Raw genomic sequence first — 25,403 nt, forward strand, 5'->3', positions numbered from 1 at the left:
CAGATTTTCTTACAAGAAAATTACCAATACTTCTCAATATATATTGAATTATAATTACAATTCTCCCACTTTATTCACAATCTTGGATGAACTTTTTCACTGTGCTTTTTGTTATGTGTTTTTGTATGAGGATACATGCTGTGACACAAGTATTGATTTTCACTTACAGTCATTGATTTGAGGTGACACAAGCGAATTTGGAGATGCAACAGGTTGAACTGTATTTATGCTGATCGTTCTTTCACATTAGGAGCATCTTAAATACCTTAAAATCTGTCTAGGTTGTCCAGCTTTGCTAGGTTTCAGAACGAAGCTATTGTCTTGGCTTTGGTTTCTCCTCCAGGTTGATTTGGACTGTGCGGGACGTGAGCTGAGACTGTATTGATGCAGACTGGATTTGTTCTAATGGTTACCCTCCCTCAGGCTTTCTCCAGCCTCTCATCAGAAAAATGTTGTAAATTATTCATATGAGCCTCTTCTATTAAAGCGCACAGCCACACCGGCTCTTACCCGCAGGTCCGGCTCCTTTACATCAAAGCAGACCTGACGTTAATGGAGCAGCGTCTGCCGATGGCCACATTTGCCAGATAAATGTTAAAGGGCTGGATGGAGTAATGTGAATAATAGGAGGGAGTGATTGATTTGACCTTCACAGCCCTCTTGGGTTGATATCATAAAACTCCTGTTTACTGTACTTTGGCCGCTGATCTACCCAGAGCAAAGGCGACTGATGATGTGCTCTTTGAATGTTAAAATAGATTTTTAAAGGTGTAGTTTGCCCCTAAAATAAAAATGCAGTCTCATTTACTCATCATGTCATTTTACTTCTGACAAAATGACATCATAAAAGTCTCATGCACTATATTACTGTCCATCTGTCTATCATTCTGTCTGTCTGTCCTTCTATCTATCCATCTATATCTGTCCATCTTTCTGTACGACTGTCTATCTATCTATCTATCTATCTATCTATCTATCTATCTATCTATCTATCTATCTATATCTGTCCATCTTTCTGTACGACTGTCTGTCTATCTATCTATCTATATCTTTATCTGTCCATCTTTCTGTATGACTGTCTATCTATCTATCTATCTATCTATCTATCTATCTATCTATCTATCTATCTATCTATCTATCTATCTATCTATCTATCTGTCTATCTGTCTGTCTGTCTGTCTGTCTGTCTGTCTATCTATCTATATCTGTCCATCTTTCTGTACGATTGTCTATCTATCTATCTATCTATCTATCTATCTATCTATCTATCTATCTTTATCTGTCCATCTTTCTGTACGACTGTCTATCTATCTATCTATCTATCTATCTGTCTGTCTGTCTGTCTGTCTGTCTGTCTGTCTGTCTGTCTATCTATCTATCTATCTATCTGTCTGTCTGTCTATATCTGTCCATCTTTCTGTACGTCTGTATTTCCGTCTATCTATCTATCTATCTATCTATCTATCTATCTATCTATCTATCTATCTATCTATCTATCTATCTATCTATCTATCTATCTATCTATATCTGTCCATCTTTCTGTACGACTGTCTATCTATCTATCTGTCTGTCTGTCTGTCTGTCTGTCTATCTATCTATCTATCTATCTATCTATCTATCTATATCTGTCCATCTTTCTGTACGACTGTCTATCTATCTATCTATCTATCTATCTATCTATCTATCTATCTATCTATCTTTATCTGTCCATCTTTCTGTACGACTGTCTATCTATCTATCTATCTATCTGTCTGTCTATCTATCTATCTATCTATCTATCTATCTATCTGTCTGTCTGTCTGTCTGTCTATCTATCTATCTATCTATCTATCTATCTATATCTGTCCATCTTTCTGTACGACTGTCTATCTATCTATCTATCTATCTATCTATCTATCTATCTATCTATCTATCTTTATCTGTCCATCTTTCTGTACGACTGTCTATCTATCTATCTATCTATCTATCTATCTATCTATCTATCTATCTATCTATCTATCTATCTATCTATCTATCTATCTATCTGTCTGTCTGTCTGTCTGTCTGTCTGTCTGTCTGTCTGTCTGTCTGTCTATATCTGTCCATCTTTCTGTACGTCTGTATTTCCGTCTATCTATGTCTGTCTGTCTGTCTATCTTTCTATTTGTCTGTCTTTCTATTTATGTATCTATATCTATCCATTTTTCTGTATGTCTGTCTGTCTATCCATCTGCCATTCTATCCATCTATTGGTCTGTCTATCCATCTATATCTATCCATCTTTCTATGTCTGTCTATCCGTCTATCCATCTATCATCTGTCGTTCTATAATCTATCCGTCTATCCATCTGTCGTTCTATCCATCTATTGTTCTGTCATGTCTGTCTATCCATCTATATCTATCCATCTTTCTATCAGTCTGTCCTACTATCTATCTATATATCTATCTATCTCTATCTATCTATCTATCGTTCCCTATATCATTCTATATATTGTTCTGTCATTCTGTCTGTCTGTTGTTTCTTCTATCCGTCCTTCTATCCATCTGTCGTTCTGTCTATCTGTCTGTCTGTCTATCTGTTGATCCATCGCTCATATTAAATGGTCTTGCAGTATGACGACTTAATTTTTCAAATTACAAATATTTCATTTAGTTTGTAAAATAATACAAGGTGTCAAACCTGCATGCATAACAATTACAAAAGAATGATCAAAATGCCATTTAAAATAGCTTCATATTTAGAATGTCACACCACAGAGCATAACTTCCCAAAATATTTAATGCAAACTACCAACGCACATGCCTTTTTCACTTTAAGTGTGTTTTTTGGTCCAGTTTTTGTTGTTTGCTTTTTGAAATGGATCTGCAGCGGTTCATATTGCTGCATGCATATGTTTGAGCATGTACTTGTGAGTATCACTATCTATTCACTATAACCCCGAACTTCCCGATCTCACTCGCCCACAGTAGGTGCTCTTTACATCAAAGGTAAACGAGGAAAAGCACGGCTCCGCAAATACACCCTCAGCAGTCCGGGGGGAAAGGCATGTGAATTCTTTATGAGGCTGACCTGATTCCCGGCTGCTCCCTCTCCTCCTGTGTCTCATTTCCCATCGCGTCATCTTTGCTTTAGCATGAGCGTGTGCTAAGATTCCTTCTCTTTTACTGAATTGTTTGTGGTGGCTATGCCCCAATCGCAGGCGTTCCGGAAATGGGAGCCAAGCAGTCGGCGGTTGGCAGCCTTCCTTTGAGTCAGTCGCCCACTCTGAAGAACATCCAAGAGGCCTATACGGATGGCGAGGACCAGAGGGCACGTGAGCTAATCCGTCTCTCCTGCGAGAATAACAGTGGAGGGGGACCAGATGGGGTGAGTTTGATCATTTTCCAACTTTTTGCTATTACGTTTACTGAAAAATTACATAAAAACTGAAGGGAAGCTGGTGCTTTGTGCAGTTCACCTGCTGAAGGACTCGCATATGTTGCGCTTTGGAAGCTGCTACACTCAAAAAAATATTTAGGGCTTCATTTAAGATTTGTGTATTTGAATAAAATTTCCATCCATTTGGATTTCACAAAATTAACGCAATGTATATTTGGCAGTAGGGGTGTGACAAGACACTTTAAATTTTTAAGAGCTCATGAGACGAGATACGAGATTGAGATTTTTTTGCACAGTATTTAAGAAAGAAATCCTCATTGACAAAATTCATGACTGGAAAAATAGTCTGCAGGTGCATTTTGAAATGTTTTAAATAATCATCTTGTAATGAATGTAATTTCAGTTCTACTTTCTGAGTATGATTTATCATATGCATAGAAAGACGACAATATAGCACTGACTGGCTTCTCTCCTGTATAATTTCACATGAGTCTCTTCAGACATTACTGTACATGAATTATGAGCTTCCAGAACTTCTGATTGAGGCAGTGTGTGAACTCCTAATTGAACTCCTTTCCACAAATTGAACATAGAAATAAAAACGGTATAAATAACACAGTTTTTTCTTAGTCTTATTAAGTGCAAACAATAATTGCAACCATAATCAAAGCACTCTCTCAATATTCAAAGTGCAAACAGAGACCAGAGCTAAGTGGTGGTTACAACTACACAGCCTAGCCTTAGATAGGTTTGATATTAGAAGACAGGCTATTGTATGTAGCCTAATTTGCACACATCAGGGAGCTCGCGTTTTACTTTCACATTCGCTGCAAGATAAGACATTTAGGCTTAGGCTCTGCTGTGCAACGAATCCTTGCCATGGTCTTGTCAGTCATCTCGCCTTACTCTTGTCACATGATCAGTGAACTCTGATTCCTGCGACTCTGCAGCTCATGCTGGATGAGCAGAGTTTTAAAAAAAGAAAAACGACCGTGGAGTAATGTAAATATAGCGGTGGCATATTCTATGCTAACTTCACCCTCACGCACCATCGTGGCGATATCGCGAAAGCTTTTCACCTCGACGAGAAATCTCATCACATTTTAATTTTGCGAGATCTCGTGGTGCATCACACCCCTATTTGTCAGTCATACATAAATGAAACCGCTAAGAAACGGGTAAGATGTCTTTAATGGTACTAATAAACTGAATGTGTTTTAAATACAAAATAACCAGGTTTATATGTTTAGCATCAATAAATCCATTTTTTTCAGCATCATACATTTTAACTAATTGAATATTGCTTGTTTCACATCTAGCCATAATTTAACCATATTCATATTTTTTATCTGAATAAATGTAATTGATTTCACAATGAACAGATTTGTGCTCATGTCAAAATATAATTATATGACAAAAATAAAATAAAATGCATGCAAATAGTTAATAAACTACTTTTTTTTTTTGAGAGAGAGAGAGAGAGGAGAAATTTGTTTCTTACCTGTTTCGTTTATGTATGCATCGCAATACGTTTATTAGTTGGTTTCTGTTAAAACTGTGTGATCCAAATGAATTGTAAAAACTCAAGTATAGATAAAAAATAGCCAAAGAATCTGACAAACAAACTTATAATTTATGCAATACTGACAATCAACATGCTAATGACAAAAAACTCTATTTAAATCAATTCAAAAGGAGCTATTTATATCATGTACAGAGTTGTTGCTCATGTAAAATGGTCTTAATTATAATTATAATTGTTTTTTAGCAGATACTGTTTATAAAATCAACTTACAGTCCACTCGTTACAAAGACATTTATGTGTAGCAAACTGGGGTTGCTTGCAAAACTCTTCGCCGTGATGCTAGGTTGTTGTAAGTGGTTGGCGGTGTGGTGCTTTATTGTAAACAAGTGCTTAGAAAAGCAATAACGCATTCTTCTCAACAAGTTCCTTTAGCTCAGACAGTAGAGAAGAGAAGTCATTAAGGGATGCATGAACTGAAAAATATCACTTGAATGCAATGCAAGTCGCTTTGGATAAGAGCATCTGCCAAAATTAAATGTAAATATAGAGGGTCAAGGTCATGGGTTTGATTCCTAGGGAGTGCATGAACTGAAAAAATGTGTCTTGAACGCAATGTAAGTTGCTTTGGGTAAAAGCATCAAATGCATAAATGTAAACTGCGTGATTTGAGGTATCAAGCCTGTAGCATAATGGATGCACAATGAGTTAAACGGCAAAGTTTTATAGAGAGGATTAGAGTGTTTTTCAAATTAAAAAACCTAAGTATGAGCAAAAGTCCAGTATCAGGCTTGGCTTTGCATAAGACTGCATTGGCTTATCTGATCTGTGTTGTCTGGGAAAATGTGAAACCCTTGATACTTCTCACATAGACACACAATACAGTACTAAAAGAGGCTGTTAACAAATATTAAACTTCACAGCTTTTTTCACACTTGCTTCTCGGTTTCATCTTTAATGTGTGAAAAATATAGTGCACACATTTTTTTTTTTTTTCAAAAGAGAAACCCGATATCACCATACCATAGGCCTCCTGCTCAAAACACTACAGTGGCATGTGTTTACAGTTTGTGATGCTGATAAGGTATTTCTAATGGTATACTGGTGTGTTTTAACATGTTAAAACATGTTTTGGCCTCTAAATCTACTCTAGACATCTGTATGGGTGTAACAATTTAAAAAAAAGCAGCAACCAAACAAGCTCAAGTCATTTGGATTTGACGAGGCATGCATTAGAAGTACAGGTGATTGTTTTTCTAAGTTATAATACTTCCTCCCATCATGGCTTAATATGCAGAAATAACTGCAAGTAAATCTTTTGCATGTTGATTTCCCTGTTATATGTAAACACTGACAATGATCTGTTTGTTTAAACCACCTGCCATGTTACCATCTGGCTCAACCAATGGCATGAGTTTGGCGCAGCTATTTTGTTAGTTTGACAAACAAATTTATGTGATTTTTTTTTTTTTTTTATGATTAGCAGTTGCCTAGCAATCATTGGGAACACCTAAACAACCACTTTCTTAGCATTCAGAACACATTTGCAATTTTGCTTACACTTCATTTTAAGGTGATGTAGATACATTGTTCTTACTATGGAGTTACTGTTAGGGTTTGGTTTAGGGTTGGTTACTTGTAATTATGCATAATTTACTTTAGTAAGTACATATAGTAATGTGTAACTGCGTCAAAATAACAATTTTATTTGCAGTACCACAGACATCTCAATGTCGAAAGTAGTCTAATTTATCTGAATTCACCCTATACCTTACCATGAAACTAAAATGTAGGTCTGCCCCTGACTAAAGATATTTCTAGTTGACTATTAGCCATTCATTTAAGCCATTAGTTGACTAATAGCACATTTATTTTAATTTAATTACTTATATATATATATACTGAGGAGAATACTGAATAATTAATATATACAGTATACAGTATATAGGCGTAATATAGCCTATTCTGCGTGCAAGCTTGCCGCAAAGGACTGGCAAAAGTAATGATTATGAATGTGTCTGGATTATTTATTAATAAAGTAGTGTTTTCTGAGTCAGTGTCGGCTGCAAAGATGAAATTGACGATGCTGACCCATCTCAGCAGTATAGTGGATGCTCCTTTAGAGAGAAATACACCTTTCATACGGATTACATAAGCAGAGAGCAAAACTAGACTGTCAGTACACAAAAGTGTCTGTGTTTATGGACACAATGAACTGTGGTTCTACTGCTAGAACCTTTAAAGGACATCAGCCATCTTGTTTGAGTTTACTGGAGAACAAAGACTTGAAAAGGTGGACAGCTTGGACCTGTTAGGCCTTGATAAGGATCTTGGAAATCTTGGGAAAGTTACAACTTGCCTCAGTCGAGAAGGTGACCTAATTTCTGTGGTCAACAACAGGAGTGTAAAAGACTGATGAGTTGATTGCCTCTCACACCTTTGTTTGAATGCGTGATTATTGTATTTTGTACTTTCATTTCATGTTTTATTTGCTTTTACATTTTTGTTTATTATAAGAAGAAAAGTACCCAATTAAAAGAAAGCAAGGCTTTGATTTTAGTGTTTTAGGACTTTGAGAAAGAACATACCACAGAGAAATCTTCTGACCAAGTATTTTAAAATAATTTAGGCCAGATTCGATTTACTTTACCTAACCTGAGATTAATAAATAATAAGGTTGAAAGTGTTGAGATCAAAGTACACACCACAAAACAATGGTAATATATTTTGTATGGTACTTAAAGTCCTAATCCATATTATAAATCAACTATATTGAATGGTAACAATTTATTTTACTTTATTTATACTTACTATAGCAATAACAGTAAATTATGCATAATTACAAGAAACTAACCCTAAACCAAACCCTAACTTTATAGTAAGTACATGTTGTTAATTTATACTCAGTTACTTATTTGGGTAAGTCCAGTGAGTAACACTTTACTTGAAGGGGTGTGCATAAGACTGACATGACACCTTCATAATCATGACATGAATATGAAGGAGGTTTTATGCATGTTTATGACAACTGTCATTAAATGTCATTCGCTCAATTATGTCATTTTTAATGCAAAGATGACATTGTTTGAGATGTCTTTGTTACGACAACTTGACATAAACCAATACATCGTAACCTGTCAGTGTCTTTGTCATGACAACTTGACATCATTTAGCTTTATGGGTTAACATTACATTAAACTGTCATGTGGTTGGTTTTGACATTGGCTATCATGAAGGCATTATAATAGTGTCATGAATATGTATCTTGACCTCAACTTCAGTGGTGCAAATTGAACTTGTCATTAAAATGTCATTAAGTGACAATACTCTAACAAATAATTTTATAACAGCGTCATGAATATTTTTCATTTCATGTTTTTTTTTTAAGTTTCCTCCAACAGAAGGTCAGATAATAGACAATTTCAAATTTCTTAAAAAAGATGACACCGTTACAAAATAATGGTAGCACTTTATTTTAGGGTCTTTTAACTAGTTGCTTATTACTATTAGCATGCATATTACTAGAATATTGACTATTTATTAGTAATTAATAAGCACATATTAATGCCTTATTCTGCATGACCTTATTTTAGATTCTTAATCCTACCCAATACCTAAACTTAACAATTAACCATATTTAAAAGCAGTAAATTAAGAGTTTATTGAGGGAAAAGTTAATCGTTTATATATGTGTTCTTTATACTGAAGTGTTACCAAAATAATGTAATGTAATGTTAACCCATAACGCTAAGTAGTTTCTTAAGTTTGATAATTAATCTGCTATGTCATGTTTATGACAGGTTATGATGTCTTGGTTTATGTCAAGTTGTCATAACTCGGACATCTCAAACAATGTCATCTTTGCATTAAAAATGACATAATTGAGCGAATGACATTTAATGACAGTTGTCATGAACATGCATAAAACCTCGTGTCATGTCATGATTATGAAGATGTCATGTCAGTCTTATGCACACCCCTTCAAGTGAAGTGTTACTGTACAAGGTAACTATGTCACCTTAAAATAAAGTGTAACCTATTGCATCTATGGTTATAGTCTATGATTAAAAAAAAATGCAAGGCAGAAAACATTAAATGTGCTGTATGTAATATTGAAAGCTAGCTGGTGAAATATTGGAGAGGGTTGTTTTTCCCGCCCCTCCACCTCAGACTCGGTGCTGACGCGGGTTACCAGATTGTGGACATGCAACAGGAGCGAGTGCAGTTGACAATGGAGCACGTAAATTGATGAGTTGATTTATCCGCGTTACGTTATATCCGTTGATAGAGATTTTTAGACGGATGCTGAGGCTTTTTAGGTTGGGTATTATCTGCGATCTCTGCCCTAGTTTGTTTGCTGGCTTCTAAGGCTACAATACACTGTGTTTTCCGCAAAATGGCAACCCGGAGTGTCGGAATGCTATTGGGTAAACTGGTATTTTTGTGCTTTAGTACAGTCAAAAAAATTACATACAGCACCTTTAATTACAAGGCGTGTTTATTTCTTAAAAGGCTTTGCTCACAGTGATTACAGATGACATTACAGCATGCGGTCAGTGAGTGTGCAGTGATACTGCTCTGTAAATGCTGTAACAGGTCTCTAATGAGGTCACGAGTGATTGATGGTGTGACTGTAATGGCTTCTAACTGGCCATCAGTTAACAAACACACATCTGATCCTCCACTCTGCCTCCAAGCTCTTCACATTAGTCCCGTTCAATCGCAAGCGGAATCAGTTTGTTATCGAGCTCACTGGTCTCGGAGATTAGAAATGTGTGTGTATATAATGTATTTCAATATTTCTCTGTGTTACCGTAAAACACGTGATCTACGGACAGAATGAAATGCTCCATATGTGTAGTGTACACTATATACTGTTTTTAAACAAATATGATTTTAAACTTTAAACATTGCATTGGATGTTTAATTTAGCAAGTGACATAAATAAAAAATGGCTATTTACCTTTGCATTTATTCATTTAGCAGACAATTTCATCCAAAGCAACTTACAAAATTGGAGTAAAAATGCAAAAGAAAAAAAGAAGTTTTGTATTTTTCATAACAAAGCAATGTTTTTTTGCATTTTGTGTAAAAACCTTTTTAGCTAAGTTCATCAAATTACTTAAGATAGAGATATTAAAAATAAATCACACTTGATTTAACTTATGGTTCATTCATCACACAGAGAATGGAAGTTCAAGTTATTTTTATTTTAAAATTATGTTTTAATTTAGTTATACATTTTACACTTTTTTTTATCAAGTTTTTTATATGTAATTTATTTATAATTAAATGTTTTTAACACATTTTTGCATATTTGTTTTTTGAAACGGTATACATTGTGTAAAGTGCCATATAAATAAAACAGACTTGAAACTGAGTGCATTGTGGGAAATGTAGTCTTCTGCTCAGCGTGTGCTGTTTTATGCTGCATCTTCTGGGAATATACAGTAGTAGATCATCCAGGTATTCCAAATTGTATTCTGCAGGAATGGTAGTTTTAAACTGTTAGTTATAAATTGTCTTGCACTTACTTTCCCTCACCCTCATTCAGAGATTCAGAGATCAGTGGGGGGAAAAGCCAGTAACAGAATGAGGAAGTGTGTACTTGCATTTAAACTTTAGTTTTTAGCTGACGTGACTCTTGCAACAGCTGTTTCGCCTAAAATTAAATCTCATTTTGTAAGTGAAAGACTATGCAATAGCATATTAGCGTACTACTTTTACTAATCCACTACGTTTGTCAAAATATGCATCCATGGCAAACTTTAATGAAAACTGCATCCCATAGTTCAGTGTGCTCTACTCTACATGATTTTCCATTTCCAGTGTGACGAATGAATCGTATTAGTATTCCATTCTCAACATAGCCAAAAATGATGGTCTGATCATTGTGTTTTAAACACCAGGTTCATGATGGACAACATGAATTATTACATATTTGATCAATGTTTAGATGAGCTTAAATGCTACATAATATGCTCACAAATATGTGTAAGATTTATTTTATTTTTTTTTTAAAGAAATTAATACTTTTATTCAGCAAGGACACATTAAGTTGATCAAAAGTGACAGTAAAGACGTTTATAATGTTGAAAAAAATCCTGATAAAAATGTATCACTGTTTCCACAAAAATGTTAACTGTTTTCAGCATTGATAATAATATAAAGGATCATGTGACACTGAAGCGTGGAGTAATGATGCTGGAAATTCAGCTTTGATCACAGGAATAAATTACATTTTACAATATATTCATGTAGAAAACAGGTATTTTAAATTGTAATTAATATTTCACAATAGTACAGTTTTTACTGTATTTTTTATTTAAAAAATACAGCCTTAGAGAGCATAAGACACTTATTGACCCCAGACTTTTGAATTGTTACTGGAAGACAAAAGTTACAAACTAAACTATCCTTTTATTGAGTGTAATCTGTCATTTAAGAAGGTTAATTACTGCCACCTAGTGCTAATTTCTCTATAAACAGATACTGTATGTGGTTTCACAACATACATAGATTTTTCAGTATTGGGACAAAAAGTATATATATATATATATATATATATATATATATATATATATATATATATATATATATATATATATATATATATATAAAATTTATTATAAAATACGCCTTTTTTTTTTTTTCTTTTTACAAATGTAACATTTACTTTAAGAATGAGTTGATAGTACCCTTTTTGAGCCACAACAATGACATACTTGAACTCAAGTTGTCATCTAAACCTTTTTGGAGTGTGTGCACAGTTGTGGTTTGTTTTAAAAGAAGACGCTTGGAGCTTAATTTAAGCTTCAGAGTTAATATAAGTGTAAAAAAAAAAAAAAAAAAAAAAAAAAAAAAGTTACTTATGCTGAAGTATAGTGGTATGGAAATGGTTTTTGCAGTATGTCTTTTTTTAATTAAACAGATTTATCTGTTTTATTGTTTGTGTGTGTGTAGCTGGAGCTACTGTGTTTGGCGGCTCAGAACGGTGACGTGGACGGCGTTCGGTTCTTGCTGCAGGACGCACGGGTTGTGGTTCCACAGGAGCCCAGCGAACGTAACCCTGCCGTCTTAGCGGCACATCACGGACATCAGGTGTTGGTCCGAGAGCTGCTGGACTCCATACCACGTGAGCAGAAACCAAAATCCACTTCCTTAAAGTCAGCATGAAATAAAATTTGTCAATATTGTGGTATTTATTAAAAATGATACAATATTGTGAGGTTATGAGGTTTGACTCCAGGTTCCAGTGGGGTTACGAGCTCTTTTTAATACTTTTCATTGGTTAAATATTTGCAAAAAGCACAGACATGAAGGTTAACCAATAGTAGGGGGGGGGGGGTTGTGTGTTGTTTTGTCTTTGTTTTTTGGTATTACATATATCAAAATATGATAATTTTCTCCACAACGTTCTTTTTCTTTAGGTCCGTGTGTCCGTAAGGATCTGCTGAAGTGGATGTTGGCTACGGCATGCCAGGAGGGTCATATAGAGGTGGTGAAGCTGCTGGTTTATACGTACAATGCTGATGCCGAGGACTGCGCAGTGAATTCAGGAGAGTTTGCCATGATCACCGGTTTGCCCCTGTACGCCGCGGCGCAGGCAGGTACTGTAGGCTTCTGCTCATCATATATTTCACATTATTAATACAAAAACAATAGAGTCTAACAGCGCCCGCCCACTCTTTCAGCAGCACTGGTTGTGGCATTTCGGTAAAGGATTAGTTCACTTTCACATGAAAATTACCCCAAGATTTACTCACCCTCAAGCAATCCCAGGTGTATATGACTTTCTTTGTTCTGATGAACACAATCTGATATATATGAATAAATATCCTGACGCATCCAAGCTTTATAATGGCAGTGAACAAGACCAACGAGTGTGAGCTGAAGAAAGGGCTTCCATCCACATCCATCCATCATAAACATACTCCACACGGCTCCTGAGGCTTAATAAAGGCCTTCTGAAAAGAAGCGATGCATTTGTGTAAAAAAAAAAAAATCCATATTTAACAAGTTATGAAGTAAAATATCTAGCTTCCGCCAGACCGCCTTCCGTATTCGACTTACGAAGAAAGTGTAAACTGGTGTCGCATCAGTTACACTTTTTCCATAAGTTGAATAGGGAAGGCATAGGACGTAAGCTTTTTGAACTGCGAGTGTTTTACACTTTCTTCATAAGTTGAATACGGGGGGTGGCCTGGCAGAAGCTAGATATTTTACTTCATAACTTGTTAAATATGGATATTTTTATGATGGATGGAGGCACTTTCTTCAGCTCATACTCATGACCCATGTTCACCCTCATTATAAAGCTCTGATGCATCAGGATATTTATTAATATGTCTCCGATTGTGTTCATCAGAAAGAAGAAAGTCATGTTCACCTAGGATGGCTTGAGGGTGAGTAAAGCTTGGGCTAATTTTCATTTGAAAATGAACTAATCCTTTAAAGCGCTATAAGCCATGAACCAAGCCAATCAGCTGCAAGGTGAATCGCAACATTACAAACTTTGATTTGAAGCAACAACAAAAAAAATTTGAAAATCTGACAAAAATGTAAAGGTACAAGGACTAAAATCCTATGAAGCATTGTGAACGGCATAATCAAAAAATGATGGAGTCTACTCATTTAAAAATGTTGATTATACAAAAACAATACATTTTAAGTTTATTGCAAAATATGCACATATATAAACAAATATTTCAGTATTTTGAGAGCGCAGTGTATCATGGGAGTGGGCAGAGCTAAAGAGTACTTTTAGTGCATTTTGATTGTGGCGACTCTCTGATTGGTGGATTTTTCTTGTAGTTTTTCACCACGAATTGCACTGAAATAATGAAATAATGCAGGCTGATTTGGGTCTATCTATCTGTCTGTCTGTCTGTCTGTCTGTCTGTCTGTCTGTCTGTCTATCTATCTATCTATCTATCTATCTATCTATCTATCTATCTATCTATCTATCTGTCTGTCTGTCTGTCTGTCTGTCTGTCTGTCTGTCTAACGTCTGTCTGTCATTCTTTCTATCTATCTATCTATCTATCTATATCTATCTATCTATCTATCTATCTATCTATCTATCTGTCTGTCTGTCTGTCTGTCTGTCTGTCTGTCTGTCTGTCTGTCTGTCTGTCTGTCTGTCTAACGTCTGTCTGTCATTCTATCTATCTATCTGTCTATCTATCTATCTATCTATCTATCTATCTATCTATCTGTCTGTCTGTCTGTCTGTCTGTCTGTCTGTCTGAATGAATCTAGTTCAACTTTATGGTCATGAACTGCACACTAGGCCTGAAAAGTGAAACCAGGGGAATTTTGACAGTGTTCAGGTTTCCCGCTTTGATCCAGCACATGCACTTCCTCCGTTTCACACTTCCTCTTTCAGCACAGAGGTGTGGAGAAATAAAGCAAAAGTTCTTCCTTGTCGAACTCAAGTGTGTTTTCTCCTCTCAGGAAATACAGAAGTCGCATGTTTTCTGCTGCAGAATGGAGCCGGTTTCTCCTCGTACACCCTGATGGATCACGCAGACTTCAGCAAGCAGCTGCTCAGACAGCGCCTCCTGCAGGACAAAGACACGCCTGCGGATGGGAGACTGCTGCAGGTGAGACTGATTCGCGCTCTTGACTGACCGAACTATTTTAGGATCAGCGCTGCCATGAACAATGCTGTGGCTTCTTTTTTTTACAATCAGTGCTAGTTCCTCTTTATAAATGTATTACTTTTTAAACTCACACACTGGACGAGACTTTTGATACCTGTGCATAAACATTATCTATCTATCTACCTGTGTATAAAAGTGTATATTTTAGTATTATATTCAATTATATTATTCAGTCTATTTATACTCTAATGAGAGTTAGTTGACATGTAGTTGCTTTCAGTGTCTAAAGTGGGATAAAGTGTTACCTTTTTATTTTTCTTCATTTTATTGCTATATTGAATTACATTGTAGTATCCTGTACTATGTATATATGTGTTTTTCTGTGTTTTTATTCTATTTTGTATTTTACTAATTTTCTTATTATATTTTATTTTATTTTATTACTGCTAAATTTACCTTTTTTTTTGTACTGTCAACATTCACCGTAGTAATGTATTATGATCAATACCGATGTGATTTCACAAGGATTCTTGAATCACCACTTCTTTAACTCTGTGTCAGGAAAATCCTACAAAGTTTCACTTTCCTCATCCACAGGCTGTACAAGTTGAGTGGTCAGGACTGAAGCTACCCTGGTTGGATCTGGACTGGTTCATGGACGTATCGTCTCGGATCACAGTTCTGGATCTGTCTCATAATTGTCTGTGCTCGCTGCCATCTGTGGTGCCCTGGGGTCTGATACACCTGCGCTCGCTCAATCTCTCCCACAATCAGCTCAGAGAGCTTCCCACCCCAGCGTCATCACAGGAGATCATCTGCAGCAGGTCCGTAAGGCTTCCACACACCGCTCAAAAACCAGGAATATCAACACATTTTAGAACTGGAATAGTCATTCTAGTCAGTTTTTCATCATCCTCATGCCTGAAATATTTTTGACTAGATAAAATGACTTTTCGGAGTGCACTCTATAAAACAACTAAAAAAAATCCTTATCTAGAAATCACAAAATGGAGAAGTTGAAGTGACGTATCAACTGTGTCTCAGGTGTTTCTCCTAAAAGTTCATATCAGTGTTGTTTTAGTATTATTTTATATAATGTTATTGGTAACACTTTACAATAATTTGTTAACTTTAGTGAATGTATTAACAAACAATGAGCAATACATTTGTTACTGTATTTACTAATCTTTGTTAATGTTACTTAAAGTGTTAGTTCACCCAAAAATGCAAATTCTTTCATTAATTACTCACCCTCATGTCGTTCCACACCCATAAGACCTTCGTTCATCTTCAGAACACAAATTAAGATATTATGGATGAAATCCAATGGCTCAATGAGGCCTGCATTGACAGCAAGATAATTTCCTTTTTCAATGCCCAGAAAGCTACTAAAGACATATTTAAAACAGTTCATGTGACTGCAGTGGTTCAATCTTAATGTTATGAAGCGACGAGAATAATAAAAAAAAAAAAAAAAAAAATAGCAACTTTATTCAACAATATCTAGTGATGGACGATTTCAAAACACTGCTTCATGAAGTTTTACGAATCTTTTGTTTTGAATCAGTGGTTCGAAGCACCAAAATCATTTGATTTCAGTGAACGAGGCTTTGTTACGTCATAAGTGTTTCGATTTTCCAATAGTTCGTGTGACTTTGGCAGTTTTTATTCAAAACAAAAGATTCGTAAAGCTTTGAAGCTTCATGAAGCAGTGTTTTGAAATCGCCCATCACTAGATATTGTTAAATAAAGTTGTTATTTTGGGTTTTTTTTTGCGCATAAAAAGTATTCTCGTCACTTCATAACATTAAGGTTGAACCACTGTACTCACATGAACTGTTTTAAATATGTCTTTAGTAGCTTTCTGTGCATCTGAAAGTGTTAATTATCTTGCTGGCAATGGAGGCCTCACTGAACCATTGGATCTCATCAAAAAATATCTTAATTTGTGTTCTGAAGATGAACGAAGGGTGTGGAACGACATGAGGGTGAGTAATAAATGACAGAATTTTTGGGTGAACTAACCCTTTAATAAAAATCCAACTGTTCATTGTTTGCTCATGTTAGTTCACAGTGCATTAACTAACAAATACAACATTTGGTTATAATAATGTATTAGTAAATGTTGAAATTAACATTAACTAAAATTAATAAATGCTATAGAGGTTTTGTTAATTCTTACTTCATGTTAGCTAAAGTAGTTAACTAATATTAACTAATGAAACATTATTAATATTTTGATTCAGCTTTTATTTTTATTTTTCAGTTTTTAGATTTTTATTTAGGTTTTAGTCATTTTGTCATTTTTCTTAGTTTTGGCTTTTTAAAAATATGTTTCTATTTAGTTGTATTTGTTTTTATATATATATATTTCAGTTTAAATAATTTTAGTACTTCAGCTTATTTCAGTTAATTGCCAAGGCAACATTTTTTAAGTTTAAAATGTTCAAGTTTTCATCTAATATTCATTGTTATTTCAGCTTTATTTCTATTAACAAAAAACGATTTTTACTGGTTGTATAATAGTTTTTAGAATAGTAATAGTTTTATATCTCCGACTTTGATATCTTGACAGATCTGAGCACTGTTTCAAACGCTGTTGAAATCTCTTCTAAAGCTCTTGAGGAAACCTGATGAAAAGCCCAGCTTTGACCAGCATGAATAATGCGAGCTGTTTTATGCTGGTTTAGTCGGTGGACCAGTGTAGTTAGAAAAACTCAGCTGGTGAAGCTGGTCAATCATATGCTGGTCTTCAGCTGTGACATGTGAGATTACTGTGGTCTCTTTCTCTGGAGGAACTTCTGAGAAGCTAGTCACATAAACAAAAGTCTCCATCCAGTCTCAATGCTGTCTAGGAGAAACAATTGAGATATTTAAGAGCTCATTTGTGATTTTTCTTGTTCACATGCTAAAGTTGACCACAAAACATTTATTCAGTTGACGCGCCTCATGTAAGTTGAATGTAATCAGCAGGTCTATTTTAGCATTTTAAATCCAAATGTTTTGCCCCAAATTCAGCACAGGAAATGTGAAAACATCTGCAGATATTGTCAGGCCCATCACCAATGGTGAACAGTGCCATCGTCTCACTCTCTCGCTAATAACTCCTCTTTTGTCCATGTCTTCTGTAGATTATCTCATGTGAATTTCTCTGACAATGAGTTGGAGTATCTCCCCGTCGGCCTGCTTCACCTCGGCCAGTTGAAATGGATTTCTGCAGCCAAGAATAAACTCACCAGCCTCTTCAACATCCCTAATGGTACACACAAAGCTGACACTCCCTATCGGCTTCTGCCACACACACAGATCTTTGCTTTAGCAGTACAGACAACAACATTAACTACTCAGTTGCGCACGCTGTTTGTCTTATCGCTCACCCGCAGCGGTTTCAGCAGTTCGATTCAGGATCACTTTACTGCACTGGGACTTTACCGTCAAATTAAAATGTTTGTTTCCTTCTCCTTAGCAGATATTATTTTCCTTTCATCAGGCTTTTAATGAGTGAATTCATTTAAGATAAGTGTGGCTTAAGTCTCCAATTAATAGTATATCTATTATTAAACCATGTAATCCAAACCTCAAAACCAAAATGTCTTTTATGTGGAACGATTTGCTTGAAAAGGTGCTTTTTCCTCACAATGAATGACAATAACTTTAATATTTAATTTTTCTTAACATATATATATATATATATATATATATATATATATATGCATATAAATGCATACATAATTAATTATTTTCATTTTAAAAAATAAGTTCTACCTACTACCTACCTTTTTTACGCATTCCTAAAGTACCTAAATAGTTTTTTTTTTTTTTTTCTGTGCCTCTGTAGTAAACACTTGATTTTGCACATTATTTAATTCATGTAATGAAAACAGCAAGCATACAGTTTTCTTACATGGTTTTAAGTGGTTATCATCACAGATGTGTATTAGTATGAGCGCACTAACAGGCGTTTTTCTGCTGCAGGCACTAACTGGATCGGCCTGCGTAAGCTGCAGGAGCTGGATGTGTCCGATAACAGCCTGACGGATCTTCCCTCCTCCATAATGCACTGTCTGAAGGCCCTCAGTTGTCTCAATGTCAGCAGAAACAAACTTACCAGCTTCCTGGATCCCTGGGCCTGTCCTCTGGTGTGTCACTGCTGCAAACACAATATCTCATACGATCACACGCGTTTAGTGCAGTCTAGAGGGCTCGAGAATCTAAATTTTTAGCAACATATTTTTAAATGAAGGATTTTTTTTTATATTGTTTTGCTGTTTTTTATTTGTTTTATTATTATTATTATTATTATTATTATTATTTTATTATTTATTTGAATATTTTCTTATTTTATTGTTTTGTTTTGTTGTTTTTGTTTTGTTCTATATTTTATGTTGTTTTTATTTGATTTATTTGTTTTGTTTTTATTTATTTGTTTTTTATGAGGTTGTCATTTTATTAATAATTGTTTTAATTTTACTTTTTTTTTATTTTACAAATTTTTTGTTTAATTTATTTTATCATATTACTATTGTTTATTAGCATTTTTTAATTATTTAGTTTTATTTTCTTTTAGAGGACCAAAATATTAAAAATAAAATAATAAATATGGAACTGAAAAGGTGCATTTTAATGCAGTTAAATACATAAATGTGTTTACAAAAACTAACAACATTTACAAACAAAGGAAACAGAATGTTGCATGAATGTCACAGTTTTGCATTTTGGGTTAAATGAATGCCATAGTTATGTACCATGGTATAGTACCATGGTATAGTGATGGATAGTATTACTAATAGACAGTAGATACATCAATAAATATCTTGGTACATTTTGTTAATATTAGAATATTAGAATATGATGATAATCAGGGATAATTTCACCCCACAGAAACTCTGCAAAGCTTCAAACAACCAGATCGAGGTTCTTCCCGACACCATCTCCATCTTCTGGAAGACTCATCTGAGGGAGGTGGACTTCTCTGAGAACGTCCTGAAGGAGCTGCCCTCCTACATATTTGAGCTGGAGGTAAGAAGCACCCCTGCTTACAACTCAACTAGTGTGAACCAGGCCACCATGCTAGGGTGAATCTAACAAAAACATGTCCACTGCAAAATCACAAGAAACAAAATACGAAATAATATTTTGACTGAAGAACATTTTGAACCATTATTTTTCCCCCGCATTTGTCTGGACATTGTACTTCACGTTTTTTCTTAATGCCCATTGTTCTCAATGATCTTAATCCCATTGTTCTAATTAATTTCATTACTGTAATAAGACACATACGTTGTTGTTGTTTTTTTGTTTTTTTTAATAAGACTGAATAAATAATTAAAACATTTATTTTTTATTTTATTAATTTAAGTTTGTATATATTTCTATTTTTAAAAAAAAATCTAAATCAGCATAAAATTCGTATATCATGCATCTTTTTACATTTGAATTAATTTATCATAGTTTTTGCATTGTGGTACTGAGAATTTCTCAGTGCTTGACTGTCTTGAAATACTTTTTTTCTTTTTTCTGTCATATTTCTTGCTTCTGAAATATATTGAAATATGGTCGTCAGCCGTGTTTCTGACAGGTTTCGCGAGATTCTCCCTCTAACTTCCTGCTCAGATCCTTTAATTCACTTGGGAAGAGTTTGTTTTCTTGGATTTGAGATGGCTAGTTTCTTTGGTCTAACAGCACTCAGTCCACCCATTTCTTTTGTCTTTACCTCATGGTGGCGCTGTTCTCACAGTAAAGGTCATTTGTAGCACATCTGAATGATGGTGGGTTTTCCTTCTGTATCTCCTTCATGGAGATAGATACCAATGAATCAGGGAAAAAGTGCAGGGATAATAATAACAGTTTTTTTTTTACACTAGTAAGTTTGTAAGACACCAAGTGTGTCATGAAGTGTTTCCAAACGTACGGCAGAACAGCTCTGGGATTTTACAGTTGTTGAGTTTTTATTACCTTCACTGTCAGTTTCACAACTGGCAAGATGTCAACACAGCCAATGATAGAGCAAGAAATAGAGATTGCAAACGAGAGAGCTTAAGAAAGTGTATAAGGAAGAAGGGAACAGGAGTTTCTTGATTTAAAATTCAATTTAATGCTTGAACGGTTTGACTTTAAAATCTCTGCTCTTTTAAATACCAAATATTTATGCAGCCTCTGAGCGAAGACGTTGATTACACAGTGAAGTACGAGTCAAAACTGACAATGTTTAAGGATATCACACTTAAACAAACAGACACTGTGTGTTTAGATATGGATAACATGTTTAGGAGAAGGTGAGCCTCACTGGTTTGAACAAACCCCTAAACTTAAATATTCAACTTCCGCATGCAACTCATCCCATTGTTTGTGCTACAGATGTTTATTCCTCAAATCATGCGGCTTGAGAAGAGGTGTTCTGTTCCTCTTTTCTCTTGATGGACAAAAAATGGGCAAAAAAATAAAAAAATCACATGGACTTACATAGAGACATGAGTGTGGGCTCTTTTGACTTGGACCACAGACAGACCACCCAGAATACCCTAGCAACTTCATAGCAATGCTCTGGCAACCTCAAACAAAAACCTCTAGCATCGTGGTGGCAAGCTTTGCTTTGGATTACACCATTCATATTTTTCCTATTTTGTTTTATTTTATTCTTTTATATATAGTTTATATATATATTTTTTCATTTTATTGTCATTTTTTATTTTATGATTTCATTATTATTTATTTTTTGTTTTTTATTTATTTGTTATTTTTATTATTAATTATTATTTTTATTTGTTGTATTTCTTAATTTTATTTCTTATTTTGTGTTTTTGTTTTATTCTTATTTTATTTTATTTTATTATTTTGCTGTTGTTTTTTATATTTTATTTTCTTTATTTTCATTTTATGATTTCATTCATGTGAATATTTTGAATATTTATTTTGATTATTAATTATTTTATTGTATTTTGTTGTATTTCTTTATATTATTATTTTATTTTGATGTTTTGTTTTATTTTATTTTATTTTATTTTATTTTATTTTATTTTATTTTATTTTATTTTATTTTATTTTATTTTATTTTATTTTATTTTATTTTATTTTATTTTATTTTATTTTATTTTATTTTATTTTATTTTATTTTATTTTATTTTATTTTATTTTATTTTATTTTATTTTATTTTATTTTATTTTATTTTGCAGAGATTTATTTGTAGTCATTTAAGGGTAGTAGGCATCAAGTTTTCCTGACCTCTGTATGCAAAATTTTACATGACAGATAAATGTTTTATATGTGCTAGTAAAATGTCTTACATTATTGCTTAAAGTACGAGGCCAGCGATGATGCATCATGTTTATACCTCCAGGAGTGTGCGTCACAAAGATCACTGTGTGTGTTTTAGGCTATTGTCTCTCTGAAGTTGTGTGGGAACCAAATCTCCACTTTGCCCACTCCCAACAAATGGAAATGCTCTTGTCTCCGAATGCTAGACCTGTCCAGAAACCAGCTGGGGAAGTAGGTCAAACTCACACACACACATACTGTATGTATATATACACAGAAAGGCTCTGTTCCAAAACCTAGTGAGCCTACATTTTAATGCATCCTTTGGCACATCACCAATCTGAAGGCTGTTCATAATTATGCCTTTTATGTTAACCTCTTTTGCATAATGCTAATGCTGTGAAAGAATAAAAATAGGTAACATATATATATATATATATATATATATATATATATATATATATATATATATATATATATATATATATATATATATATATATAACACTTTTTCTTTTTTGATTAAATTATATGTATATTAATAATCAACATTATGTGCACATCATGCATTATGAGATTGCCTTCACTACAAAGGATACTTGTGATGCTGCCTTATAATTTGGCCAAAAAGTTATCTTAGAAAAAATATTCTTCTAGCCCTTCTAGATCACTAATACATATTCACAGTCATTGTGGTTTTAGACAGACATTTGAATGAAGTATTGTGAATATCTGAAATCGAATGTGCTGTGCTGAATGTTATTTTAGGACTGGAGAGTCGACCAAAACCAGGAAACTGGCCTTCTTCACTACGTGGCAGAGACGAGACCCAGAGCCAGGTACAGTACATTCAAACACTGTGGTTACGTTGCCATGGCACGGTACAGTTTCACACTGTAATTATGGTATTACCAGCCCTGAAGGGAGTTTACCAAACTTACCACAGAGAAACTGTCCTGGCAGTAGAACTAGAGTAATATCGCCATGGTAATAATGTTTTGTTGAGACTGACAAGTGTGTGGATTGTTTTAGTAATGGCATCAGAAACTAAAATAAAACCCTTTCAAACTGATCCAAAATTTCTTTTTCAACCAAATGTTGGACTCGAATTGTTGTATTACGTATTATGTATTACGTATTACTGTATTATGTCTGTGTTAATGATAATGCATTCAATTAAATGAAAGATAGTTAATCACATTTCATTATTTTATCCTTTTTTGCCATTTTATTAATGCAAACTAAAAGATAGTTTTTTTGCATGATGATAATGCAGTCCTAATGGTTGTGTGAACATAGACGCGTTTCTCACTGCAGGCCTGCATTCCGGTCTCACCGCCCAGCCCTATTACTCAGTAATATTAGAAATTAGCTTTAGAGTTACTACCACAGTCATCCGTGATCGTCCATTAGTCTCCAGGGATTTTAATTCTACATTATGTGGTTTCGGTGAAGTGCTCATCTTCTGTGGCTCTCTTTTGGCAGTGTGTCCCATTCAGTTTCCTGCAATCTTGCGGGATTCTCTGGAAGTTCTTTTCCTGAATGACAACCAGCTGGAGTGTGTGCCGCCGTCAGTATGTGCCCTCAAGAACCTCTCTGAACTCTATCTTTCCAAGTGAGTCACAGGGAATCATGGGAAATGTAGTTTGTGCAGAAGTGTAGATCTTCATTTCTTCCACTTTATATTGTATGACTCTCTGGAATACTTGATTGTGATTGGCCAATTGCAGTATTCATGGGTCAAAATATTATGCTAAACTGAATAATCAAAAAATCATTTCTATTACATTTTTTTTAATAATTGAATTGAATAAGCTGAAATAAAATAAAATATAAATGTTAGATGAAAAAATATAACTTAAAGTAATAAAAAGAGTAAAACTGAAATTAAAATAAATTAAAGCTAATACATAAAAAATACAAATGACAAAAGCACATTAAAATTACTAAAACTTAAACTAAACTAAAAACAAAATAAAATAAATCTAATTCAAAATATTAATAAATACTATATTAGTATATAAATAATTCTAAAATAACACTGCGTTTAGCACTCTTTCCTCTCACATAATAAAATAATCTCATCTCAGATAAATATGTTCATTTATTAATTTAAAATGAAATTTGATAAAAGACAAACCCATAATGCATTGTGACAAGCTCAGTAAAAATGCTGGATAGAGAGAAATATTGATTATAAAAAAAGTATTAAAAAATACAATCATTATTTTAAGAAAATGTTTACTTTTTAATTAAAAATGAACTTTTTTACCCATTATTTCTGTTTTGTGTTTATTATGGAATTGTGGCGTAATCTTAGCAACATGTTAATGGAAAACGGCTGAAATCAATTGCAAGTCAAGTCAAGTCTCCTGTGTATTTCATGGAGGTGTGCTATTTATATGATGCTGTCTTTGTAGAGCCTTACAATTCAGTCACTTAGATGGCAAAGAATCTCACTAGTTTTTGGAACAAAGCTCAAGAATCACAGTTGGTGATTCAGGGTTTTCACAGTGTGGGAGAAAGTCAAGAGTTGCAAGTCAAACTAATGTGCAGTACCAAAAAGACATATTCTTCTCTCCTTCCTGCTTCAGAAATTCACAGGATGTAATGATGTTTTGTTTAGACTTCAATAGCTTGATTTTAATCCTTCCTGTCTCTGCAGTAATCCAGGTATCCAGGAACTTCCTATTGAGCTCGGGCAGCTCTCCAACCTCTGGCAGCTGGACATCGAAGACTTGAACATCACCAACGTCCCTGCAGACGTCAGGAAAGATGGTATGACCCTGGCAACTTTTCCAGTCTTTCAAGTACAGCTCATACATATTTGAATGGGAAACTTGTCAAGATTACATTTAAGTTACACATGCAGCAATATTCAGCAATGAAAACTCGCATCAGTATCATAAATTTAGCTTGAGGTCAGCTCAGTCTAAATAAACTATTTTTCAGGGTGGTTCTGCAAATGTAGCTTTTTATGGAAAAGCAGGACTTTACACAACTGCTACACAGGGTTATTATCATTGCCTAAATTAAAAGTATTAAAACATATTTGCTAATTAAAATTAAGCTGAAATACAATCCTAGTTGCTTATTTATTCCAATTATTTACCAAGGCAACATTTATATTTTTTCTTTTAGTTTGTTGAAGCACAAAAACAAATTACTAACTGGAAATAAATAAAAACTGAAATGAAACTAAAACTGAAATTTAACCTACTATTTAAAGAACATAAAATTATTAAAAAATTCAACTAAATTTAAAATAAAAACAGAAAATATAAAAATAAGAGTTAAATCAAAATATTAACTCTTTCCCCCGTTTTTGGGGAAAAAAAAAAAAAAAGTTGCCAACCACCACCGGTGTTTTTGATAATTTTCACTAAATTTCCATGGCCCCCGGAATATTTTGTTGTATGAATATCTGAATATGCAATAAAGTCAAAATAAAGAACAGAGCTTCTACTTTTGTGCAAAAAAAAAAAAAAAATCATTTTTTTTCTAGCTTCAAGCATTCTTTTTTTTATCAGCACTTGAATATAGGTAAGTTTCATTAAAAAGCGACATTTTGAGCAAAAAGCTGAGAAAATCATGTTTTTATCAAACACAATGGGCCCTATAATATACCCGGTGCAATGCGACACAAGGCGCAGCGCAAGTGGT

At 34.1% G+C, this 25,403-nt stretch overlaps 1 protein-coding gene across 3 annotated transcripts in view; it reads left to right on the top strand.

The window, feature by feature from the left end:
• lrrk1 (leucine-rich repeat kinase 1) overlaps nucleotides 1-25,403 on the top strand; it is a 111,647-nt gene that overhangs the window by 10,684 nt on the left and 75,560 nt on the right. For all 3 annotated transcript variants that reach the window (XM_048183802.1, XM_048183805.1, XM_048183804.1), the window contains exons 3-14: nucleotides 3,181-3,347; nucleotides 11,845-12,016; nucleotides 12,312-12,491; nucleotides 14,338-14,486; nucleotides 15,084-15,310; nucleotides 17,618-17,745; nucleotides 18,462-18,625; nucleotides 19,368-19,505; nucleotides 21,860-21,972; nucleotides 22,509-22,579; nucleotides 23,226-23,355; nucleotides 24,406-24,518. In XM_048183802.1, the coding sequence (XP_048039759.1) occupies nucleotides 3,181-3,347; nucleotides 11,845-12,016; nucleotides 12,312-12,491; nucleotides 14,338-14,486; nucleotides 15,084-15,310; nucleotides 17,618-17,745; nucleotides 18,462-18,625; nucleotides 19,368-19,505; nucleotides 21,860-21,972; nucleotides 22,509-22,579; nucleotides 23,226-23,355; nucleotides 24,406-24,518 (1,752 nt within the window). The remainder of the gene's footprint in view (nucleotides 1-3,180; nucleotides 3,348-11,844; nucleotides 12,017-12,311; nucleotides 12,492-14,337; nucleotides 14,487-15,083; nucleotides 15,311-17,617; nucleotides 17,746-18,461; nucleotides 18,626-19,367; nucleotides 19,506-21,859; nucleotides 21,973-22,508; nucleotides 22,580-23,225; nucleotides 23,356-24,405; nucleotides 24,519-25,403) is intronic.

Source organism: Megalobrama amblycephala, linkage group LG3 (assembly GCF_018812025.1).
Source record: "Megalobrama amblycephala isolate DHTTF-2021 linkage group LG3, ASM1881202v1, whole genome shotgun sequence".
NCBI classification, from domain to species: domain Eukaryota; kingdom Metazoa; phylum Chordata; class Actinopteri; order Cypriniformes; family Xenocyprididae; genus Megalobrama; species Megalobrama amblycephala.